At 37.8% G+C, this 23,985-nt stretch overlaps 6 protein-coding genes and 1 non-coding gene across 11 annotated transcripts; 3 read left to right on the forward strand and 4 right to left on the reverse strand.

The window, feature by feature from the left end:
* Window positions 1–1,455: 1,455 nt before the first annotated feature.
* On the forward strand, window positions 1,456–7,413 carry LOC17897678 (probable phospholipid-transporting ATPase 4). Its single transcript, XM_006303825.2, has 11 exons — window positions 1,456–1,982; window positions 2,473–4,377; window positions 4,461–4,571; window positions 4,658–4,934; window positions 5,031–5,119; window positions 5,201–5,285; window positions 5,374–5,583; window positions 5,678–5,803; window positions 5,910–6,008; window positions 6,094–6,285; window positions 6,377–7,413. The coding sequence occupies exons 2-11, from the start codon at window positions 2,585–2,587 to the stop codon at window positions 7,061–7,063; spliced, it is 3,669 nt and encodes a 1,222-aa protein (XP_006303887.1). The 5' UTR covers window positions 1,456–1,982; window positions 2,473–2,584; the 3' UTR covers window positions 7,064–7,413.
* A 24-nt stretch (window positions 7,414–7,437) lies between these two features.
* LOC17899127 lies at window positions 7,438–8,181 on the reverse strand. The gene is made up of 2 exons (XM_006304238.2): window positions 7,864–8,181; window positions 7,438–7,745 (listed from the first exon to the last, which is right to left on the reverse strand). Exons 1-2 carry the CDS (start codon window positions 8,068–8,070, stop codon window positions 7,578–7,580), a joined length of 375 nt encoding a protein of 124 aa, XP_006304300.1. The 5' UTR covers window positions 8,071–8,181; the 3' UTR covers window positions 7,438–7,577.
* Window positions 8,182–8,627: 446 nt separating this feature from the next.
* LOC17898323 (telomere repeat-binding factor 4) lies at window positions 8,628–11,630 on the reverse strand. 4 transcript variants are annotated; one of them, XM_006303997.2, is made up of 6 exons: window positions 11,340–11,630; window positions 10,264–10,493; window positions 10,057–10,141; window positions 9,508–9,591; window positions 9,077–9,362; window positions 8,628–8,985 (listed from the first exon to the last, which is right to left on the reverse strand). In XM_006303997.2, the coding sequence occupies exons 1-6, from the start codon at window positions 11,487–11,489 to the stop codon at window positions 8,954–8,956; spliced, it is 867 nt and encodes a 288-aa protein (XP_006304059.1). In that variant the 5' UTR covers window positions 11,490–11,630; the 3' UTR covers window positions 8,628–8,953. The 4 variants fall into 4 exon arrangements, with proteins under 4 accessions (XP_006304059.1, XP_023645214.1, XP_006304060.1 ...); XM_023789446.1 differs by having other exon boundaries at window positions 9,490–9,591; XM_006303998.2 differs by having other exon boundaries at window positions 9,508–9,594.
* Window positions 11,631–13,349: 1,719 nt separating this feature from the next.
* Window positions 13,350–16,837, reverse strand: LOC17898283 (U-box domain-containing protein 35). Its single transcript, XM_006306839.2, has 11 exons — window positions 16,551–16,837; window positions 16,356–16,453; window positions 16,129–16,250; window positions 15,810–16,025; window positions 15,525–15,717; window positions 15,384–15,440; window positions 15,202–15,279; window positions 14,697–15,104; window positions 14,256–14,619; window positions 13,758–14,167; window positions 13,350–13,651 (listed from the first exon to the last, which is right to left on the reverse strand). The coding sequence occupies exons 1-11, from the start codon at window positions 16,705–16,707 to the stop codon at window positions 13,640–13,642; spliced, it is 2,115 nt and encodes a 704-aa protein (XP_006306901.1). The 5' UTR covers window positions 16,708–16,837; the 3' UTR covers window positions 13,350–13,639.
* A 2,401-nt stretch (window positions 16,838–19,238) lies between these two features.
* On the forward strand, window positions 19,239–22,312 carry LOC17899999 (protein phosphatase 2C 7). The gene is made up of 4 exons (XM_023789279.1): window positions 19,239–20,615; window positions 20,887–21,237; window positions 21,333–21,438; window positions 21,611–22,312. The coding sequence occupies exons 1-4, from the start codon at window positions 19,863–19,865 to the stop codon at window positions 21,943–21,945; spliced, it is 1,545 nt and encodes a 514-aa protein (XP_023645047.1). The 5' UTR covers window positions 19,239–19,862; the 3' UTR covers window positions 21,946–22,312.
* A 101-nt stretch (window positions 22,313–22,413) lies between these two features.
* On the reverse strand, window positions 22,414–23,691 carry LOC17900435 (50S ribosomal protein HLL, mitochondrial). 2 transcript variants are annotated; one of them, XM_006304176.2, is made up of 3 exons: window positions 23,598–23,691; window positions 23,106–23,194; window positions 22,414–22,978 (listed from the first exon to the last, which is right to left on the reverse strand). In XM_006304176.2, exons 1-3 carry the CDS (start codon window positions 23,629–23,631, stop codon window positions 22,565–22,567), a joined length of 537 nt encoding a protein of 178 aa, XP_006304238.1. In that variant the 5' UTR covers window positions 23,632–23,691; the 3' UTR covers window positions 22,414–22,564. The 2 variants fall into 2 exon arrangements, with proteins under 2 accessions (XP_006304238.1, XP_006304239.1); XM_006304177.2 differs by having other exon boundaries at window positions 22,414–22,984.
* Window positions 23,692–23,816: 125 nt separating this feature from the next.
* Window positions 23,817–23,898, forward strand: TRNAS-AGA. The gene has a single exon. It is a non-coding gene; the product is annotated as a tRNA-Ser (tRNA).
* The last annotated feature ends 87 nt before the right edge of the window (window positions 23,899–23,985 follow it).

The following is a 23,985-nucleotide window of genomic DNA, read 5'->3' on the forward strand; positions in this document are numbered from 1 at the left end:
AACATTGTAGTCGATGACAAAGTAAGCAAGGGAGACATACTTATTATATAAAACAAATTAGGAATAGGGGTCGAAGAAGAAATAGTAGTAAAAAAGAAAGAAAGAAAGAGTAGGTCAATGTTGTTGTGCACGGGAAAAGGAAAGGTGCATGATCATATCATAGCTAGTGATAGGCGAAAACCTCGATAAAGCTCTCCATCCATGGAATCATATGCATGGTGGTGAGAGATATCGATCCCCATGTGATTGATTATCCCTTCCAACCTAAGTTTTCTTGTATGAATTTCATTTCTTATATATTTTGACCAAACACTTTAGAAATCTTCACATATTTTTTTAACAAGTAATTATAAATAATATCACCATCATATAAACAACACAAAAAGACGTTTGGATGAGAGGATTAAGTAACTTTATATAGCCATGTTGCACTCTCTTTTTCTTTCTTGTTTTTAACTATATAGATTATAGATTACATTCAATTTGTACATACATTTGCCGTTTGGATGTCACACCAGGCAATGTCATGTCACCATCTACCATCATACACTTTCATATAATTCCAGTTTTTAAACATATTAAAATTGGGACCAGGAAAAATACAAACAAACAAACAAAATAGACAATTTCCTATTAAATATATTTTGCTTAGTAGAGTGTGATAGGCAAAGTGTCTATATATCTATGGAAAAAAATGATGTTTCTAAAAAGTAAAAAACCAAAGCTAAGGAGGACCACGATAATATATAATTACTCTCTATGCATTTTACTCCAAAGAGTTTTAGCTTATGACCTAATTTTTTGTTGTTGTAGGTAATTAATGATTTTAATAAACGAAGTAAAGTGCACCATTTCAAAAGACACAAAACGGTGCGGACGGCCGGTTCCACTTCCCCGTGATCTCTCGCTTCGTAAAAGAAAAGGGTGTTTTCTGAGACACGTCATTCATCTCCCCCCCCCCCCCCAATTGCTACAAATGGCTAAATACATGATTCTTTCTCATGACCCAACACACTGAACTGAATGGTAAAATCTTTTAAATAAATTTTCCACAAACTTTTTTAAAATATGTACCTACTAAATACAAAGACTTTTTAAAAAAAAAAACTAATTGAAAACACCAATAATAATAAAAGAGTTGTCGGCATTTATTGAATGGTTTTAAATATAAATATTTCTTAACGTGTTTTTTTATAATAAAAAAAAAATTACTTCCACAAACTTGAGTGAAACAAGTGTTTTTTGCTGTTGTAATTTTTGTTTGTCTGACCAATATTCAAGAGGGATTGAGATCGAGTTAATTGAAATGGAAAATAATATGACCAGTCATTTCACATAAAAAATTATTTGTATTGTAAACTCAGTCCATTTGATCACACGATTGTTATATCATTCATTCCAGCTAAACTACGATTTTTAGTGATCATTATTTATTTTTAAAACTCAGTTGTGACATTTATTTGTAGTAGATTTGTGTGAGAGTGTGTATTTTTTTTTCTACAAAGTAAAATAATTTCTTAAAAATACGACTAGTAGTTTAATTTGAAGTTAATTAGAGAGAGAGATCATACTGGAAGAGAGAGAGGAGAAGACGGAGAAGAAGCAACACAGAAAGATCCTTGCAGCACTGCCTTCAGATTTCTCAGTCAGTCTTAACTCTTAAGCAAGAAGCAACAAGCTATTACCGAAAACAAAAAGAGAGAACCAAATCTGTGTCTTTCTCTAAAACCCCCTCTGTGTGTGTGTGTGTGTGCTACTACTACTAGTACGTCTCTGAAGAACGAAAGTCAAATTATCTGAGAGAAAGAGAGAGATAGAGAGAGAAAGTTTCCTTCATATTTTTTATTTAAATTTTTTGGTCTTGGGTTGCGTCTTGATCTGCCATTGTCATCAAAGCTCATGAATCTATCAGCTTTTTGCTGAAATGGAGTGTCTCGTTTGTTAATTACCTGCTGATTTCGTCTCCTCCCTCTCCCCCATCGGTAATTTCCAGCCAGATTTAGCTGTCTGAGAGATCTTGAGAGTCAATGTTGTTTATTACTTCTGTGCTTTTTTTTTAAGATCTTGCTTTCTGCGTTTCCCTTCACATTTTGCTCCTAAATTTTCTTCCGGATCAATCGGAATTTCCGATTATTTACTGATTCTTTCATTTTTCTGGTACGAGCAGAGGCAAATGCGTTTGAATTTAAATGTTTCATATTTTTGTTTTCTGTCTTTTTCCGAGTTTCTTGCTAGATTTGAAAAATCCAAATTGTTAAATTCGATTCAGCTGGTCTCTTAAAATTTGATAATTTTGAGGCTCAATTTTAGTTTTACTCGTCAGATTTGAGATTACTGACTTCTATTAAGCTTTCGTATAAAGTATATTTTTTTTTACATAAATATATATATACAGTATGTTTCTTCAAAAGATCGAACCTTTATCTTATGGAAATTCTAATTGTGTGTATTGGGTTTCAATCTTCTGTGCAGACCTACATTTACTCGGGATATGAGACATTGAGCACAATTGAGAAGCTTGATGAAGAAGAAGAATTCTTGATAAACATTCTGTATTTGTTCTTGAGTTGAAGTTCTTTAGGGAATGGCTAGAGGTAGAAGAAGGTCTAAGCTGAGACTGAGCCATATATACACATTTGGATGTCTTAGGCCAACTGCAGATGAGGGTCAAGATCCTCACCCAATCCAAGGTCCAGGATTTAGCAGGACTGTGCACTGTAATCAGCCTCATATGCACAAGAAGAAACCTTTGAGATACCGCTCTAACTATGTCTCTACCACCAGGTACAATATGATCACTTTCTTTCCCAAGTCCCTCTACGAACAGTTTCACCGTGCTGCCAATTTCTACTTCTTGGTAGCTGCGATCCTTTCCGTCTTCCCTCTTTCGCCCTTCAACAAATGGAGCATGATTGCTCCATTGGTGTTTGTTGTTGGCCTCAGTATGTTAAAGGAGGCTCTTGAAGACTGGAGTAGGTTTATGCAAGATGTCAAGATCAATGCACGGAAAGCTTATGTTCATAAACGCGATGGCGAGTTCCGTCGAAGAAAGTGGAAGAAGATTAGTGTTGGGGATATTGTAAAAGTGGAGAAAGACGGCTTCTTCCCTGCTGATTTGCTCTTGTTATCCTCCAGTTATGAGGATGGCATTTGTTATGTAGAGACTATGAATTTAGATGGCGAGACCAACTTGAAAGTGAAAAGGTCCTTGGAAGCAACATTATCGCTGGATGACGACGAATCTTTTAAGAATTTCACGGGGATAATAAGATGCGAAGATCCAAACCCAAATCTTTACACATTTGTTGGCAATCTTGAGTATGAGCGGCAGATATTTCCACTGGATCCAAGTCAGATTTTGTTGAGAGATTCAAAGCTCAGGAATACACCTTACGTTTATGGAGTGGTGGTATTCACAGGGCATGATACTAAGGTGATGCAGAACTCAACAAAGTCGCCTTCAAAAAGGAGCAGAATAGAAAAGACAATGGATTATATCATCTACACGCTTCTCGTCCTACTTATTTTGATCTCTTGCATAAGTTCATCGGGATTTGCTTGGGAGACAAAGTTTCACATGCCTAAATGGTGGTACTTAAGACCCGAGGAGCCTGAGAACTTAACCAATCCAATCAATCCTGTTTATGCTGGAGTTGTCCATCTGATCACTGCTCTGTTGCTCTACGGATATTTGATACCAATCTCTCTTTATGTCTCCATTGAGGTTGTGAAAGTGTTGCAGGCATCTTTCATCAATAAAGATTTACATATGTATGATAGTGAGAGTGGTGTTCCAGCACACGCACGGACATCGAATCTAAATGAAGAGCTAGGACAAGTGGATACTATCCTTTCTGATAAAACGGGAACTTTGACTTGTAATCAGATGGATTTTCTGAAATGCTCAATTGCTGGCACTTCTTATGGAGTACGTTCCAGTGAAGTCGAAGTTGCTGCTGCACAGCAGATGGCTGTTGATCTTGATGATCACGGAGAAGTATCCAGTAGGTTAAGTACTCCAAGGGCCCAGGCTCAAGAAATTGAGTTAGAAAGTAGCATTAATCATCAAGCTGAGCATAATCATAGAATTCCTATAAAGGGGTTTGGTTTTGAGGATATCCGGCTAATGGATGGGAATTGGTTGAGAGAGCCACATACAAATGACATTTTGCTGTTCTTTCACATATTAGCTATTTGTCACACAGCTATTCCCGAGCTTAACGAGGAGACTGGCAAGTACACTTATGAAGCAGAGTCACCAGATGAAGCTTCTTTTCTTACTGCTGCTAGTGAGTTTGGTTTTGAGTTCTTTAAGAGAACCCAATCAAGCGTTTATGTTCATGAAAGGTTATCTTCGTCAGGGCAAACTACTGAAAGGTGAGACTTCGTAGATATCTATTCTTAATTCTTTGATTATTGGTTTTAAACACCCATCCTGAATGTGTACCAGAACAATGCAGGGAGTATAAAGTCCTGAATTTGTTGGATTTCACTAGCAAACGAAAGCGAATGTCAGTAGTTGTACGTGACGAGGAAGGGCAGATTCTTCTGCTATGCAAAGGAGCTGACAGGTTAGACGAAAAGCTAGAAAGATATAGTCCGTTTGGTTTTTATACCTTCATGTATATTGAAACAGTTCTTATTAAATTTTTTCCAGTATCATATTTGAGCGACTGGCCAAGAATGGGAAGACATACTTGGGGCCTACCACTAAGCATTTAAATGAATATGGAGAAGCAGGACTCCGTACTCTTGCACTTTCATATAGAAAGCTTGACGAGGATGAGTATTCAGCTTGGAACGCTGAGTTTCACAAGGCCAAAACTTCTATAGGATCTGATAGAGATGAGTTGCTTGAGAGGATATCGGATATGATCGAAAAAGACCTTATTCTTATAGGTGCAACTGCTGTGGAGGACAAACTCCAGAAAGGGGTATATATATATATATATATATCAGACACGACACTTTAGTTCCACCTTCTTCATCTTGTTTATGTAAAATTGAGTTTACTTTTTCTCTTGAATTAGGTGCCCCAATGCATAGATAAACTTGCCCAAGCTGGCCTCAAATTATGGGTTTTAACTGGGGATAAGATGGAAACAGCAATCAACATCGGGTTAGAACAACTACAATACCTTGAAGCAAATTTATCTTTGAAGTTCTATCATTAACTTACTTTTTATGTTTTGAACTGCAGATATTCGTGTAGTCTACTTCGGCAAGGCATGAAACAGATATGTATAACTGTGATGAACTCAGAAGGAGGATCTCAAGATGCAAAAGTAATATGAGGCTAAAATCATTTCCCTTTCTTAAGCATAAGGACCTACAATTTAAAGTTTCAATTAATATGTCTTTTGATGTAATCAGGCTGTGAAGGAGAATATTTTGAATCAAATCACAAAAGCTGTACAAATGGTGAAGCTGGAGAAAGATCCACACGCTGCATTTGCTTTGATCATTGACGGGAAAACCCTAACGTATGCGTTGGAGGATGAGATGAAGTATCAGTTTCTTGCTTTGGCGGTCGATTGTGCGTCAGTTATTTGCTGTCGTGTGTCTCCTAAGCAGAAAGCTTTGGTATTTCCCCCCTTCTCTTATGTCATGTATCTGAAGACATTAGCATTATGAGTTTCCTTTTAATTATATTTGTTTCAAATTTTTCCAAAACAAGGTAACGAGGTTAGTTAAAGAGGGAACCGGGAAAACCACATTGGCAATAGGTGATGGTGCAAATGATGTTGGAATGATTCAAGAAGCTGATATTGGTGTCGGTATTAGTGGGGTTGAAGGAATGCAGGTTAGTGTAGTCTCACTAGAATGTATTTTTTAGAGTCCCAACTTGTAGCAAATGTACAATGATATCCCACATCTGCATTTTTTTGCTGATTATCATTCGTTTGCAGGCTGTTATGGCAAGTGATTTTTCCATTGCCCAGTTCCGGTTTCTTGAAAGATTGCTCGTCGTCCATGGACACTGGTGCTACAAAAGAATAGCTCAAATGGTATACGGGTTTACAAGATGTCTTCTAATTCTAATGCATCATATTTTACTCTTTTAGTTTCTAACATATATTGTTCTGTATCCAGATCTGCTATTTCTTCTACAAGAACATAGCATTTGGTCTGACTCTCTTCTATTTTGAGGCTTTCACTGGGTTTTCTGGGCAATCAGTGTATAATGACTACTACCTATTACTCTTCAATGTCGTCCTTACTTCATTGCCAGTGATTGCCCTTGGAGTCTTTGAACAAGATGTTTCCTCGGAAATCTGCTTACAGGTTAGATTCAAATAAGCTGCTGTGAGAATACAAACCTTAAACTTCTATGAATATCTCACTCACCACAAAAGAATTCTTCTTTGCTCTGCAGTTTCCTGCGTTATACCAACAAGGGAAGAAAAATCTCTTCTTTGATTGGTATAGAATACTCGGGTGGATGGGAAATGGTGTGTACTCCTCCCTCGTTATATTCTTCCTCAACATTGGAGTCATTTATGAGCAAGCTTTCAGAGTCAGTGGCCAAACTGCTGACATGGATGCTGTTGGTACTACCATGTTTACTTGCATTATTTGGGCTGTGAATGTGCAAATCGCTTTGACGATGAGTCACTTTACTTGGATTCAGCACGTCTTGATCTGGGGAAGCATCGGTTTGTGGTATCTTTTTGTAGCGCTCTACGGGATGATGCCTCCAAGTCTTTCAGGCAACATCTACAGAATTCTAGTTGAGATACTTGCTCCTGCACCCATATATTGGGTTACCACATTTTTGGTTACAGTGACCACAGTCCTCCCTTACTTTGCCCACATATCCTTTCAAAGATTCTTATATCCGTTGGATCATCACCTCATTCAAGAGATCAAATACTACAAGAGAGATGTAGAGGATAGAAGAATGTGGACACGAGAGCGTTCCAAAGCACGGGAGAAGACAAAGATTGGATTCACAGCTAGAGTTGACGCAAAAATCAGACATCTAAGGTCAAAGCTCAATAAGAAACAGTCAAATATGTCAAATTTTTCAGCTCAAGATACAATGTCCCCAAGATCAGTATAGCTTCTGGGAGCTTCCTCTCTTGAAGGTTAATTATACGTTAAGATTTCCAACCTGTAGAAACAGTATCAGGTTCATCGATGGAGGTAGGCTCTGGATTTTGATTTCAGACTGGAGATAGTTCTCTTGATGCAGTTGTGTGTATGACATGGAAGAAAAAAAAAGGAGGTATTATATAGCGTGAGCTTGTGAAAGTAGCTGACTGATGTTTGGGGGTTCTTGTTGTTGTATCAGAAACAGTAACTATACATAGATTTTTTTTGTGTATACTTAGGACAGATTGCAACACCAACCAAAAAAGTATCTATTTGTGACTGACGAACATATTTTCTCATGGTTCTTGATTGCTGTTACTGATGCAGACCAGAAAGACCATATAATAAAAATTGATCTTTTGGATTTATTATTTTGTGATTTAGGCAGAAACTCGTTGAAATCCAACAAAAACAAACTAAGAATGCAAAAAAAAAAGACTTTGAAGCTTCAGGGTCGTTACAACTGAGATGAAACATAGGAACTATTTAATGGCTTTGGGCTTGTTGTTGTTTGGTGTTTTAGAAGATTCAAAACCAGTTTTGCGGCCCTCTAGCAACTTCATCGTCTCACCAATTCCAATCTTGTCTTCACCAGACAACATCTTCGTTAGCTTCTCCTCTGTGAAATCACCTTTCTTCGTCAATCGTCCCTAGAGAAACAATAAGTCACCAAAGGCATCGCTCTGTGAGAGATTTCATCGAACAGGTGGTGGGCTATTATTATTCGTAAACAAATGGCACAATTGATGTTGTTCAGATTATGTATACCTGGTAGAGTCTGATGTACTTGGAGATCAATAAATCAGATTCCGATCGAGGAAGCTTGGGAAAACCAAGAAATGTTCCTACACCGGAAGATGGGGAAACATTTGGTGTGGTTGTAGACGCCGACGATGTGGCTGAGAACTGTTTCTGTTGGAACTTCCTCGCCGCAGCAGTAGCCGTTCTCAAAACCTTTCCCGCTTTGATCGCCATTGACAAGCACGCACTGTTGGGACTCTCTAATCTCTATCTCCTTCCTCTCTGTAATAATCACTTTTCAGATCTCCGTTTCTTAAAACCCGACGCTCTTTTTATTCGGTTCGATTTAACCCCCCTAATGTTTCTTCTGTACCAATTTTTACCCAATTCAATTATAAAATATCAATCTGAAATCCATAAGACATATACCGAAATAATGTAATTATAAATTCAAATACATTCATTCATGTACTAGACTTTCCCAAACTGTATCGGTTAATACTAAAAATATCTACCGCAAGACAAGGAGGGTTAATCTATCTAATCTTTAGTTTAAGATGATTTTAATTTTACGTGACGCTCAAGAGTTGGGACGGCGTCGTATACGTCATATACATTTTTTTTTTCTTTTAGTCCCTTTCTTTAATATAATGCGAAATTGTAAGCTCAACTAATCTCTCGTAAACGCGATCATAAAACATAAACCAAACTTTAGTTAAAATCTCTACATAATGGGTGAATTCGAGCAAGTTCTTTGCCAACTGATTCTTGGTTAGTTTACGACTATCAAAGATTCAAAGTCCTTAAACCTTTTTCAAGCTAGTTTCCAAAAGCATACAATACAAAAAAGTTTTTACTACGAACCTTTTCAACCACACCAGAACTTTTATGTTTCGGATAATTACGCAACTACCTACTTTTTATGATGAAATGAAAATGAAAGAAAGTTAGTGTTACTTTTGTCCAAACAATTCCTAAGTTGGTATCATATGAAAACATTGGAAGAAAGATAAATGCAAAAAGCTAATAGCCTATTACTATTAGTATATATACCAACACCAAGCGAGTCTGATGAAACTCCAAAAGATACTGTGCTGCTTCTTTTGTTCCATCATCCTCAATTCAGCAACATTATCTTTCCCTGACAACCTGCAGCAACAGAACAAATCTTAACAATGTTAGACACCCAAATTTTTGACATGGAAGAAGAATAGTGTCAGGGTTCTTTTAGTGTATTTACATTCTTCGTGCATTTCTCTTGCTATCGCTAGCATATTCTCAGCATGTTTTGCCAAATTCACCATTCTCTGTATCTCTTCTGACGATCCTTTGACCACATCTAGTTTGTTCTCTACTTCCACCAGCTTATAAGCTGCCGTTATTGAAGCTTCACCAACCATCTCCTGTGAAACAGAGGGTCCTTGACTGTTTGTCTGCCGGGGTTTCACGTTCGTCTCTTTTGGTCTCGCTACAAGTGGTGTTCTTGGTACCAAGCTATTGTCATTCATCTTATAGAAGTTCTGCGTCTGTTGTGTGTATTGTTGCATTTTTGAAGAACCAAAAGATACCAAAAAAAAAAAAATGCAGGAATGAGGAAACAACACCAACCAAGAAAGATTGCGCACTTGTTCAAGCAAGGCTTTTAAGACTTACTGATTTTAAGTGGCTAACCTTTTCAAGTTTTCCCTGAGCAGCAAGCCTCCTCAATCTTGAACTAAGAATCCTTCTGAAATTTAGTGGCACTTCATGTCGTTGCTGCTATACGCATACCAGTGCATTATTGGAACGTTACGTAATGAACTTTTTCATTACAGATTAGCTGCTACAACGATAACAGATTCTAAACCTAATAGAGCTCTATAGTAATTTTTCAGAGAATCATAGTGGGCTTCTATGCAATAACAAGGATAACAGCAAAGGCGGTTGAATAGTATACATTGATAACTCTAATTGACAGAGAAGACGTTAAGACAGATGAATAGATATGACTCAAGTAATTTAAACCTATTGATCAACAAAGTTGCCAAAACCAATGCTTCATTCTCATCTTTAAATGGTACAATGATTGGGTAGTTTGTTCAGAACTCAAGATAAGATTGGCGTTTCTATTGCTCATTAGATTGACTTCACTATGCTTTCAGCATAACTCAATAAGCAGCTTGAAAAATAGATCAGTGTTTGACAAATGCAGGATAAAGAGCACGCCGAAATATGACTAACCTCAATGAAGTTGAAAATTGCACTGACATCAGATCCATTAACATCCGTCAAGGTTGAAAGAGCTTCAAATATCATTCCATCATATCTTCACAAAATAATGGCTCATCAGAAGCGTCACAATACAAGTAGACTAGTAATTTACATCACTTATGAATCGGCACAGGATTAAGTATTGGCTCGGAGAAGATGAAAGTAAAGAAAACAAACCTGGGAGCATTCTTTGCATCAACCACAATGTTACAACTTTCATCAATGCTCAAATCAGAAGATACACTACGGATAAGAGTAACAATTGGAGAAGGGAGAACAGTAGGAGGTAGAGTAGCGGCAGCTGCAGCGGTAGCCAGATGAAAAGCAGCAGCTTTGATTTTTGGTGTCCTTATCTTATCCTTAGAGCCTTGAATGCCAGGGGCAACACTTAAATTACGCCACTTGTCCTAAAACATATAAACAACATTGGATGACTACGATTCGTGTTTCATAGGTAAATAAATAAAGGAGACAGTGCTAATTTTCAAATCCTGAATAGATGAAATAAAATGAAGACACAGATTTTAACCTCAAAGTTCATATTAAACAATACTTGGGTTTGATATGAGTTCCTATCTCGATTTTCAAACAGATCTTATGACCTAGGCAAAAGCCATCATAGACAGTGATCAACTAAAACTGGTTCTCCTAACTAAAATCAGAAAAGAGTTAAAAAGGATACCAATTACCTGTTTTAAACCTTAAGTTTCAAATTTTCATGGTGCTACCATAACTAGAGGTTAAGACAAATGTTTTGCAGCATTACTTGCATTGCATTTGATTAAAAACAAAAATAAAAAAGAACACAGTTTCTGTCAATTTCTTAGCGAGTATCATATACAGCCATAATAGTGAATCAAGCAGCTAGATGGCAGGTAATATCAAGACCTTCTCGCAGGTGAAAACTAGAGAAGAAAGACAAACTATCCAGTCTAGCGAAACTCGACTCAAGAAAACGTTACAAATTATCATCTTTCTTCAGGAAACTAATAGTCAAAGATCAATATTAGAAGTAACACATCACACTTCAACTCCTAACCCAGATAGATATAGGTCATCATTGGTAACATAGTCGGGGAAATGTTCTCAAACCAAAGCATCGGGAGAAGATTGTATCAACCAAAAATTTCAAATTTCAACTCCTGAAAGTCTAATTGGTCATTCCCGTTGGGATTTAAACTCAATAATTAGGGTTTGCCGTGTTTCAACAACACCAGTAAAAAGAAGTAATTTGAGAAGAAGATAATAAAAACCTTGAGGTCGATGTTGGAGCGATTAGAGAGCTGATCAGCGAATTGGGGATCGCGGAGAATATTCTTCCACTTTCCGGGACCGTGCTTTCCAACTCCGGCGAGTAACGCCTCCTCTTCCTCCGCCGTCCATTTAAGCTTCTGGTTTCCCATCTCTATGCTTCTGTTATCGCCTCCTGGCTCCGTTTCTCTTCGTTTGTGTCTATCACAATCAAGTATTATCGGTGACAAAGGAACGTCTCGCCGCCGACTCTTCGGCCGGGCTTGTCCTCAAAAACTATGGCTTTTTTTATTTTATTTATTCAATATTATTTCCAATTCCAAATAAAATCTTTATATTTATATATATGTGAAGAGATCAACTTACAAAGTGGTTGTTCCGGTAAAATTCACAATTTAGGTAACATATTATGTAAAAGTTTGAAAACTATAGTGTCGAAATTGGAAAAGACTTTTACTGGGGACAATTTTTGGGTTAAATTATTATAAATAAAACATTAGGGGTCAAATTCGAATCAAGCACAAAATCTTATCAGTCCTGAAAATGTCTCCTTTCTAATTCTGCAACACATCAGAATAATTTCATCTCTCACTACGTCGATTCCTTCGCTGTTGCCACCACTCCTAAATTCTCTTTCTTCTCTGAATGGGGTCCGACCAAAAATTACCAAATCCCGATCAAAGCTAAGTATCTTTACAAGCTCCCTACTTTTCCAGAATTGCTCTTCACGGAAGAGTCCCTCAAACAGCGTCGATCATGGGCAGAAAATCTCACGTTTTACACAGGGATATGTTATCTCGACGGCTCTGTAGCAAGCTCTACAGCTGGGTTCTTCTCCGGTATGAGGAGCTTTGAAAATGGAGACACGACTAAGCTGAAAATCAACAGGATTTTGAATTCGTCTGGTCAGGCAGGTCGCACTTGGGGTAATAGGATTGGAGTGGTTGGGTTGATCTACGCAGGAATTGAAAGTGGTGTGGTGGCGGTAAAGTGATAAGAATGATGTCTCGGAACCGGTGCGGTCTATAGGCAGCACGAGGAATGAGATCTGCAGATGTGGCTGGTGCTCACATATGAAGCACCGGAGTGATCTAGAAGTACATGTATTGGGGAAATCATAAAAACCAGATTTTTTAGGAGTTTCTAGGGTAGAATTCTGGTTTTCATATAACAAAAGTTAACATGCGAACCTTTATTTATACAATTTATATCAATAAAGGTTTTACCGTTTGGTGGTCGAATCTCCATGAGTGCTTGCTTATGATCATTCTAGCTTTCGTTTTATGTTGTTCCCCTTTGTCTCTTGGTTCAGAAAGCGTGTATGTTGTTATCAGACTGGCTAAGAAGTGAAATGGCTTTCATTCTCCTTTCCTTTACTTTAATCATTTTGTAAGAGTTATAGTACACTATTCACACTATAGGATTGTGCGTTGTGTTATTCACCAGTGTTGAGGGCTCATGCGTTAGTTGACCTTGACCATCTAATTTCTACTACCACTTATGAGCTTTTGGCTTTTCTAGCTTGGACCTCTTTTATTGTCTCTGATTTTTCATCGATATAGAATGTGCGAGTATCACACATGATCCTTAGTTTTCTTTGTTTTCTTATATTGCTGCACTTTTTGTTGTAGTTTTACGTCTCATCTCTGAAATTTCTCTAGGTAACGACTTCAACAACATTTTTCATTATATAATGTGGATCTGTTGTGAACTTCTGCTCTTTGTCTCTCAAGTCTCATCAAGTAAATTTTTGTTGGATGTTGTGTTAAGTCTAAGCCGGTCTTGTCTCAAATTAACAAAGTGCCTTGTCTGCTAACATTGTTGGTGTAGCTCTAACATGTATTCCCTTAATTCTTGTGTTAAAATAAAACAATTTGTGTGTGACTTCTTGCATCAAAACTTATGTTCAAATAAGATGCTTTGAAATTTCTGTATCTTAGATATTATTTTATTGTGCTGCAGATGGAATGCTCTTGCGCAGAGGTGAGTTGATTTTCCAAGGGCTAGACAGCTCTTCTATAAGAAAGGTGTTTCTTTTCAAGAGACAAAAAAAAAATAAAGTGTTTGATATACAAAATAGGAACTTCGACACTATGGAAGAGCAACATTGAACTTTTGGGTGGAGTACAAACCATGAGAGACTGACAACAACCTTATTCGCATTGGCTGGTTTATGATCTGATATGTATGAGATGACATCAGATGCTTAAACTGAACAAGTTCATCGCAGCTCTTAGAGATAGCCAATGTAGCTTCATTTTGTTCAACGCCAAAATTCCAATGTTTTATCAATAGGGTGTTCTCAATGCATCCTCTGTCCACAAGATTAAAATAGAGACTAAGAAATCAAAGAAGTTGCAACCTATTCCTTAACAATATGAAAATTAGAAATGTATTACTGCAGGTTCTAAGAAACCAACCTGAGAGGGAGATATTGGGGAAAGAGGAACCGAATTGTGAGCACGTGACACAGAAAATATTCTATCAGAGTTACGTACTTCATGATCCTCCGTTGCAAACTCTCGTAGTTTGCTCAGTGCAGGCAGCAGAACAGAAGCAAGATCAGGTCTGTCTTTCTTTCGCAGCTCGCAGCACTGCAAAGCCAATTGAGCTAGCACCAGAGTCTCTTCTTCAGGCCAGTCTGATACTTTGGGATCCAAAATTTCTCTTAGTCTATTCTTCTCAATTGCTTTCTCTACTCTATGGCTTAAACCCATTGCTGGCATCGCTGTGATGATTTGCAGAAGCACCACACCAAATGAGTACAAGTCCGACTTCACTCCAAGCATTCCTGTTTGCTGATACTCGGGGTCGATATAACAAAATGTACCTATTTCAGCGATTGGATACATGTTAGGACACCAAAAGGAGATGGAAAGATTAGATTTGTTTGGTTTAAGGTAAAATGAAAGTATTACCAGCTGCAGCAGTCATGTGATAATGGCTGAAGCTATCAGCAATAGCGGGAGGTACCAACCGAGCTAAACCAACATCACTGATTTTGCTAATTAAATGTCTGTCTAGCAGAATGTTTGCTGGCTTCAGATCTCGATGTACTAGTGGCTCGGGTTTGGCCTGGTGAAGGAAAAGTAGTCCTGTAGCAATCTCAGCAGCAATTCTGAACCGTGCTCTCCAAGATAATGGTGGAGTATTATCTTTGCAGAAAAGACGATCTTCTAGTGTTCCATTTTCCATGTACTCATACACAAGGCAACCATACTCGGGACAAGCACCGAGGAGGATCACCATGTTAGGGTGCCTCATGCAACTTAGAACCTCGATCTGGTGAGGAAAACAAATGTAAATTAGTATGGACATGATATGCAATATATTAGGATAGTATCAGATTATATTATTACTTCTTGGTTGAACTGTTTCAGGCCTTGTGAGACATCTGACTTTAAGATTTTGATGGCAACAGAAGTGTTTTCAAGAACGGCTTTATACACGGGTCCATACCCTCCTTCCCCAATCTTTAGAGTATCTGAAAATCCGTCTGTAGCAGTTTCAACATCTTTTATGTTATATCGTCTGTAGGATATACTACTGGCCATCTTCTGTTCTTTGAACTTGGCCTGCATCTCCACAAGTCTTCTCTTCTGGGTCTCCATTTCCGCTAGACGTTGTGCCATTTCAGCTGCTTGGATCGCACTCTGTGTTTTTTGCTTGTCCATCTCAGACAATGCCCTAAGCATCTCTCTTGCTGCCTTTGATTCCTCCAGCTTTTGAGTTTCGACGGTAGCTCTAGGTCCATGAAGATGAGGGGCCTGCAAGCATTCATTCAATGTCTGATGTAAGTCACTCATATTGGGACCTTTTCAAGGAAACATTCTCGGCCGTCTAACAGGGAAGCAAGTAACTTACACTTTCTCTACACATGGAAGCATTAAATTGTTTCAATTCGAGTCTCAATCTTCTCACCTCTGCTTCAAGATTTTGACTCTGAGCATATTCATGCACAAAGAAAACAAACATGTCAGAACCATGCACTTGACATTCTGTATACCCGAAAACATCAATTGTATGTTCTTAAAACATTAATATACCTGGTGGTCAGTGATATTTACCCCATATACGCTTTCCTCTCCATCAGTCATTTCAGACTACAGATTCAAAAGAAAACGTAAAAGGCCAGTAAAATTGGAGGCAAGAACGTCAATTTGAAACGTGATATGGATACTACTAACCATGGATGCGGAAGAATGTGAGCTTCCTCCATAGGTGGATCGTCCTAGGATGCTGTAGAAACTAGCATTTGATTCAGAACTGTGGCCGCTGGGAGAAAATTCATTGCTAAGCTCTGAGAGAGGACTCCTATTAAAATCTGGCTTGTAGTGAGGTATAGGTGGCGAAAAAGACCCATTTATCGTAGGAGACGACCTGCGAGAATAGCAAAACCAATGATTCCTGTGAAGTATAAAACGCACAATGATTCACGAGACAGAAGCGGATGAAAACTTGATGTTAATTACCTTCCGGAATCACTGGAAGTAAAACTTGTACGGCCAGGATCAGACATCATTGCAGGTTGTTTTGAAGTAGGGGGAGAGTGTTGAGGAGCTTGAGGTGTATGAGGTCGACTCGCTGATCTGCTAGTTATGAGCTTACCTTTAGACACAATAAAGACAGCACATGTATCTGGAGCTGTTTTAAGAAGTGCGGTTGGCACATCAACGCCCTTAAACTTCCTGATTAATTAAGACCACATAACATAAAAGTTTTAGGCCATTCATGGAACCGAATTTTGAGATGAAACAGTTATCTGATTATAAAGGAGAGAAAGATAGAGACTTGAGGAAGGAATTTCGTGCAGTGGCTCCGAGGACTATATTTGCAATAGAATTGTTGGTGACATAGTCAACAATTGCACTCGAGATGTCAATATCGTGAAGAAGAACCTCAGTTGCTATAATCTGAGAGAGCATACATATATATAATGAGGTCAGGAGTTATAGATATTCATATATGTGAGTGATTATATATATATTGTAAATAGGAAGAGAGATTAATTGTCTGACTCCTTTCCGAGCACAAAATCCTCTAAAGGGAAGGAAGAACTGGTGCGCCTCGTCCTGGTTGTCATGTGGAGCCTCTGTGTTCTCTCCTACACCAATTCCTGTTATAATCCCATTTCATTAGATTTATTTTTATTGGATTATGGTGGTGGTGATGATGGTATTATATATAGATGATGATAACAAAATGCCCATTACTCAATTTGGTTTGAACATGGAGAAGGATACAGTTTGGAGAATTGGCGATGATGTTATCGACAGCCCATTTCAAAGCGTGTTGGCTGTTTTTATCTTTATCAATGGCAATGACGGTAACTGGTTTGTTGTCTTTCCCTTTAAACCTCCTTGCAGCCATCTTCCTCAGCTCTCGAGATGATAATCTCTCGAGAAACTAGAAAGATTTGTGGCCTTTTACCCTCAGAAGGAGAGGAGACCTATTGATAAAATGACAAAATGGTAAAGAAATTTAGAAGAGAGGAGAGGAAACAGATTTCAACTGTTTTTTTTTTTGTTTGTTTGACAAAATTCAAACCTTATAATAGGTATTTGCACTTTGCTAAATTTAGCAGCTATATCTTTTTCCAGCAATTTACCAGTCTTTTATTTGATGACTTATCTTTACAAAGTTTTTTTTTTTTCTTTTTGGAACTGCCATCTCATATCTTGTAAATTGTAATTTGTAAACTAGGGAGATTGATTTGGAATCCAAACAAGTTTTAAAGTAATTGATTGGACCGACTTTTTAATAATCATCGGCGAGTGTGTACATTTGTGATGATCAGAAGTACATTCGTCTGAATCTTTTCCTGTATACATGACGATGACATGCATGAAATAATAACTTGTTTTATACTCCCTCCGTTCTGCAACCATGCAGTAATAATTATAAAAACAAATATTACTGGTCGGTTGTAATTACTTGTAGTATTGTTATACTGAATTTGATGATTTATTACATATATACAGTATATTCTTCTCAAATAATACTATTAGTTTCTAGGAATCGATATGCCATGAATGAACTTTTCAGATCAAATGGAAGCAATTACGTACGGATTAAACGTGAATAAGTTTTATATAAAGAGATATAATCTACATTAAAAGAATTTAACTTTGTATTTGGGTAAACCACTAGATCGAGGCAACCTGTTCGGGTTTTGAAAAGGAAAAAGAGTTGGATCTTTTAGGCTTTTTTGTCTTTTGTGTCGCTGTGAGAACCTTGGATATTTTTATGGAAACCAAAGATGTATAAATAGTATATGATGGATGGAAACATGTTTCAGAGGAGAAAACATTGTCTGTCTCTTGGTAGTAATAACTAACTGTATCTAGGAAAAGGTACTTGACGTGTCTATATATATAAGAAGTAGCGAGAGTTTAATGAAAGTGGATCATGTGCAAGTTCTTGCTACGGCGATTATCCTGCAGGATGAGGTCCCAACAACACAAGTCATTAGTACAACAAGAAAAGTAGTTGAAGTAGTTGCAGATTTGTCTTCAATCCTGTTCAGGGACAGAAATCTTAAGAGAGTTGTATATGCCAGAATATTTAGTATCGTATATTCATTACCTATTATATCAACCTGCCTTTTTGACTTTCAGGTGATGAATATCTAGAGCCATATGTAATACCAGATCCCCAAGTGATGTTTATGGCACGAGCAAGAGAAGACGAATGTCTAATATTAGCGAGTGATGGACTCTGGGACGTAATGAGCAACCAAGAAGCTTGCGAGTTAGCAAGGAAACGGAAGAATGAAGCCTTTCCTTTAGCTGTGAGAGGTGTAGAGGCAGACCAGGCGTGCCAAGCCGCAGCTGCTTATCTCTCGAAACTCTCTTCGGAAGGGAAGCAAAGACAATGTCTCGATCATAGTGGTCGACTTGAAAGCCCAGAGAAAGTTGAAGACCAGATCTTGAAACAAGTGGACGCTATAACAACTATTAAAGCTTTTTAAAAAAAAAAACAAATACTTGGGAGCGATTAAAGTGATAAAAAGCATTCAGTGGAACGACTCAATCAGTCACAAGAATGTTTACACTGTCAAGTGTCAACTGATAGTTTAAATGCAAAATAAATTTTATACTATATAAGCTTTTAAAAGAGCCTTGAGTGCGTATGTATTCTAGCTGACTATTGCCATGCTAAAATTTATACTATAAGCTTTTAAAAGAGCCTCGGTTGCTGACTATTGCCAGTGATGATCGAGACATTGTCTTATAACATCAGATGAGATAAAATTAGTACCCAGGAAACAGAATCATCACTGCTCTCTCTCTCTCTGCTCTCAAGCTCATATAAAGTGACTGACCAGGAAAGGTTGCACTGAGCCCATTTAAGACTTTGGTCGGCGAGAAAAGTCTTAAGTTGTTTTTCTGTTGACTTTTCTTGTATAGAGAGAAGTGGGCATGAAACTGGATCCAAACGTAAAAAACGATAGGATCTTTTTAACATACATACATCTTCTTCTAAACATTTGAATTCCTCTAAAAAAGCAATAATATGATGATGGAAACCCACAAGTGTAACAATATATACATACGTGTATCATATATAAAGATAGCAGTACTAAACCCAATAAACTAGAGTTGCTGTAACTTGTAACTTACTTGTATTGAGAAGAAGAAGTCTTTTATAAAAATTAAAAAGATATAAAAACAGAAGAAGACTTGACCTTTAAAAGAGGAAAGGACACGCGGCACCAATCTTGCCATTACTGAATAAAAGAAAGATTAATTAATTAATTAAAATAACTGATTGGATCAACGTGTTAATAATATAGAGGTCGTGGTCACATAAAGAACTTGGGATTCCGTAGAGAGAGAGAGAGAGCTTATAATAATAAAAAAAAGAAAAGAAAAATCTGTTTTATCTTTTTTGGGTTGGGTAAAAAAAAAAAGAAAAAACCATTGAGATCCACCAGGAGAACCCATGTTTCGTTTTGGAAAGATAAAGATAAAGGCTTCAACTTTTTAGGTTCTTTTCTTTTGTGTGTATGTGATTCATATATGTCTCTGATTCTTATCAATCCTCTCTGTTTCTTGTCCTTGCTCTTCTTCTGTTTCACCTGACTTTTGTTTCTGTTTTTGCTTCAAGTTTTGAGCTTTGTGTCTTACTCTCTCTCTCTTGTGATTTCTCTATGAGTAAAAACATGTTTTTGATCAATTTTGGGGGTTTCTAAATTTGTGCTGGTGTGAGATTATTGAGTGTCTTTTCCTTCTGATTCATCAATAGTTATAGAGGATCGTAGAGAGTGATCAAATTTGCAGAGGGATCCGTCGCGTAGATCCGTCAGATCTGTTCACCGGAGGTACCCACTTCTTCTTGATTCACTACTCCGTGCTTTAGTTAGTGTCGGAATAACGCCGGTTGGGTTACAGTGGATAGCTGAATTGGATGTAGTATCACTAAAGATCGTCATCAGACCATAGCTTAGAGTAGGAGATGGAATTTATTGAATCACTTAGCTCTGTTTGTAGTCGTTAGAGGTGTGGAAGCAGCTTAAGCAACTCATGGAAGAGATTGCACCGGCGGTTGCACTGACTTTGAGTTTAGCCAACACCATGTGTGACTCAGGAATCTCTTCTTCTGTAGATATTTCCGAGCTGGAGAATGTTACCGATGCAGTTGACATGCTGTGTGATCACAAAAGGCAAAGATATTGTAATGGAGTGGTTGATTGTTTGTTGGAACATCCTTCAGAAGAACCACAAGAGAAAACTTTATCTGAAGTGAGAAGCTTGTCTTCTGATTTTAGTGTAACTGTCCAAGAATCAGAAGAAGACGAGCCATTAGTATCTGATGCGACTATTATAAGCGAGGGTTTAATAGTTGTGGACGCTAGGTCTGAGATAAGCTTGCCAGATACAGTTGAAACAGATAACGGACGTGTTCTTGCTACTGCGATTATCCTTAACGAGACCACCATAGAACAGGTTCCCACAGCTGAAGTCCTTATTGCAAGTCTGACTCACGACGTGAATATGGAGGTGGCAACTTCGGAGGTAGTCATTAGGTTGCCTGGAGAAAATCTTAATGTAGCAAGAGGAAGCAGGAGTGTCTATGAACTAGAGTGTATACCTCTTTGGGGCACAGTTTCAATTTGCGGTGGAAGATCTGAAATGGAGGATGCTGTTAAAGCTTTACCTCATTTTTTGAAAATACCCATCAAAATGCTTATGGGGGATCATGAAGGGATGAGTCCAAGTCTCCCATATCTCACTAGCCACTTCTTTGGTGTATATGATGGCCATGGAGGCGCCCAGGTACTGTAGTTTGTAATTCCTTATATTGATATTAGCAATAAAGCGTTAATTCAACTGTGAACCTGGGAGATAAATGAATTTATGTCTTGTTGCCATAGGTTGTATGTATAAATGAATTTATGTCTTGTTGCCATAGGTTGTATGTATAAATGAATTTATGTCTTGTTGCCATAGGTTGTATGTATATATGATAAGGGTTTGCTGGAAACGGGATTCTTTGCAGGTTGTTATGTAATATATGACGGCTTTGGTGGAAATGGGATTCTTGCAGGTTGCTGACTATTGTCATGATAGAATCCACTTTGCTTTGGCTGAAGAAGTCGAACGGATTAAAGATGAATTGTGTAGGAGGAACACTGGCGAGGGTAGGCAGGTCCAGTGGGAGAAAGTCTTTGTAGATTGTTACCTAAAGGTCGATAATGAGGTTAAAGGGAAAATCAACAGACCAGTTGTTGGTTCTTCTGATAGAATGGTTCTTGAAGCTGTTTCCCCTGAAACTGTCGGATCAACAGCTGTGGTTGCTTTGGTTTGTTCATCGCATATAATAGTCTCAAACTGTGGTGACTCAAGAGCGGTTTTACTCCGAGGCAAAGACTCCATGCCTTTGTCAGTTGACCACAAAGTAAAACTTCATCTCTTTCTGTTAATAGATAATTTAACACATCTGAGAAAGTTGCTAACTTCTCATTTATGAAACATCCTACTCTCTTTCTGCAGCCAGATAGAGAGGATGAGTATGCAAGAATAGAAAAAGCTGGAGGAAAGGTTATACAATGGCAAGGCGCTCGTGTTTCTGGTGTTCTTGCCATGTCCAGGTCCATTGGTAGGTCAAACCCACATTATACTCGGTGACAGAAAGAGAGTTATAGGTCAAAATTGTCGATAAATTGAACATTCAGTAACCTTAATTTAAAGATGAGGATCATGACTGTTACAGTCTCCGCACAATTAGTAGATTTCCTCAGAATGGGTTTCAATCTGCTTTTGGTTTTCAGGTGATGAATATCTGGAGCCATATGTAATACCAGATCCTGAAGTGATGTTTATGCCACGAGCTAGAGAAGACGAGTGTCTTATATTGGCTAGTGATGGACTTTGGGACGTCATGAGCAACCAAGAAGCTTGCGATTTTGCAAGGAAGCGGATATTGGCTTGGCACAAGAAGAATGGAGCATTGCCTTTAGCTGAGAGAGGTGTCGGGGAAGACCATGCGTGTCAAGCAGCGGCTGAATATCTGTCCAAACTCGCTCTTCAAAAAGGAAGCAAAGACAATATCTCAATAATAGTGGTCGACTTGAAAGCTCAAAGAAAGTTCAAGACCAGATCTTGAAACACAGTGTACGCTCGAGTTCTTACACTACTATAATTTTATTATTTCTTATATTTTTTTTTTAATGTTTCCACAAGTTTACATAAAAATAAGAAGCGAAATGTTGGGGGAAGAAGAATTAAGACTTGATGATGCATAGCTAAAAAGTCCATTCCTTTTTCTCATGGACTTGAATGTGTATGTTTGTTATGTATAAGAAGGATAGAGAAGAAGTGTTTCTTTTGATCATTTATATCTTGGGATCTCTTATAAAGAGTAGGTGGATATATGTTGTAATATTGGAGATGTGGCGTATGGAATTGTAATTGAATTGTATGTCGCATTAACCTTAATACTTTTCTGTAATATATTCTCTTCTTTTCATATACTTGCTGTGAAAGAGTAACTACTTTCTGATATCTGTTGTTTTGCAAAAAGTAAGATTAGTTACTCAACTGTTCTGTAAACTTATTTAGAAAACATAGCGAATAAGTAATCATAATTGATTGGATAAGGCCTGTGAAGTCTTAAAAATAAAGAAGCTAAAGAGTTTCAGTAATCAAGCAGAAACCTAAGTAATGAATGGATAAGGGTCACATGAAGAGATCATAATCTGATGTTTTTAGTATGGTGTAAGCTTTCAAACGATGTGCTGAGCCAAAGTAAGGATCTTGAGCTGTTGTCTGAGCCGCATCTCGTGTGGGACAGGACCAAACACTCGGGTACCAGTGGGTTGGTTATACTCCACTTTATTCTTGGAACCATCGGGATTCTTCTTTTCCTTAAAGCCCACAATTACAACCGCATTGTCATCAAACCTGACTTGGCTCCCATCAACGCGCCCTTTCTGCATTGCAGCACGCACAACGACACCATACACGACCTTCCCTTTCTTCACTTTACCTTTTGGTATGGCCTCTTTCACGGAACCAATAATGATATCGCCAAGTCTTGCTCCTTTCTTACCTTTAAGGGATTGAATGCACATCACCTCTTTTGCACCAGAGTTATCCACGGCTTTGAGAATCGTCCCCATTTGAATGAAAGTCCTTTGCTGTTGCTGTTAAATTGGAAATCATCAGGACAATTCACAGTGTCTCTGCTCTATATATGTACGTACAAGAAGAAAGTTTCATAAAGGTAAGATATTTTGGCAAAAATATATCCTGAAGAGGCTTGACCTGAGAGAGGATGTTTCCATCCATCATTCCAATGGAGGAATTCATCAAACCAGAGAAAGCATTGCTAAGACTTCCAATCAATGAACGTCCTGCTCATATAGTCGATTGAATCGAATCAAAAGAGAAAAGAGTTGAGCATGAGTTAGTAACATCAACAACAAGAACAAAAAGAGTAATAATCTTGAGTCTGCATTTCATGAACCAAGCAAAGATCATGACTCAAAGCGATTACAAATTGAACGACACAAATATCTTCTCAAAGATTGGATTTTTTTTTTTTGTGACTCATTAGAGTGTAGAAGATTTAGTATCATTTCAAAACATCTTTAAACTCCCACACGGTTCGTAATAATCAGTGTTGAATAAGATCAAAGAGTATGGAGCACATATTTTATTGAAAGAAGTAAACTTTATCAAATATAAATATATAATAATGTAAAGAGAAACAAAAAGAATTGGGACTAAACGAAGCGTAGGAGGTGGAAAACGAACCTCGGGTGACTCTGGAAGCTAAAGCAGCAGCCATTTCTGCAGTTTAGAGGTTTCAGCCGTAATGACTCAGGCAGGATCTGAGAGTGTATGAATCCGTACGAATGCACAAATGTAAGAAGTTTAGGGTTTAACTAGAGAGAGCTCGCAGATCATCATCAATGGCTTGTGTAGTGTCAAGTTACTTACAATATATTAAAAAAGCGATGACGCTATGAAAAAGTGGGCGTGCCGGAGTGGTTATCGGGCATGACTAGAAATCATGTGGGCTTTGCCCGCGCAGGTTCGAATCCTGCCGCTCACGTTTTTGTTTTTGTTTTTTAAAAAATTCATCTCAAATTAATATAGATGGCCATTTACTTAAAATTTTTATTTAACAAAGCAAATATAT

This window comes from Capsella rubella, unplaced genomic scaffold, assembly GCF_000375325.1.
Source record: "Capsella rubella cultivar Monte Gargano unplaced genomic scaffold, Caprub1_0 scaffold_1, whole genome shotgun sequence".
Classification (NCBI taxonomy): Eukaryota; Viridiplantae; Streptophyta; class Magnoliopsida; order Brassicales; family Brassicaceae; genus Capsella; species Capsella rubella.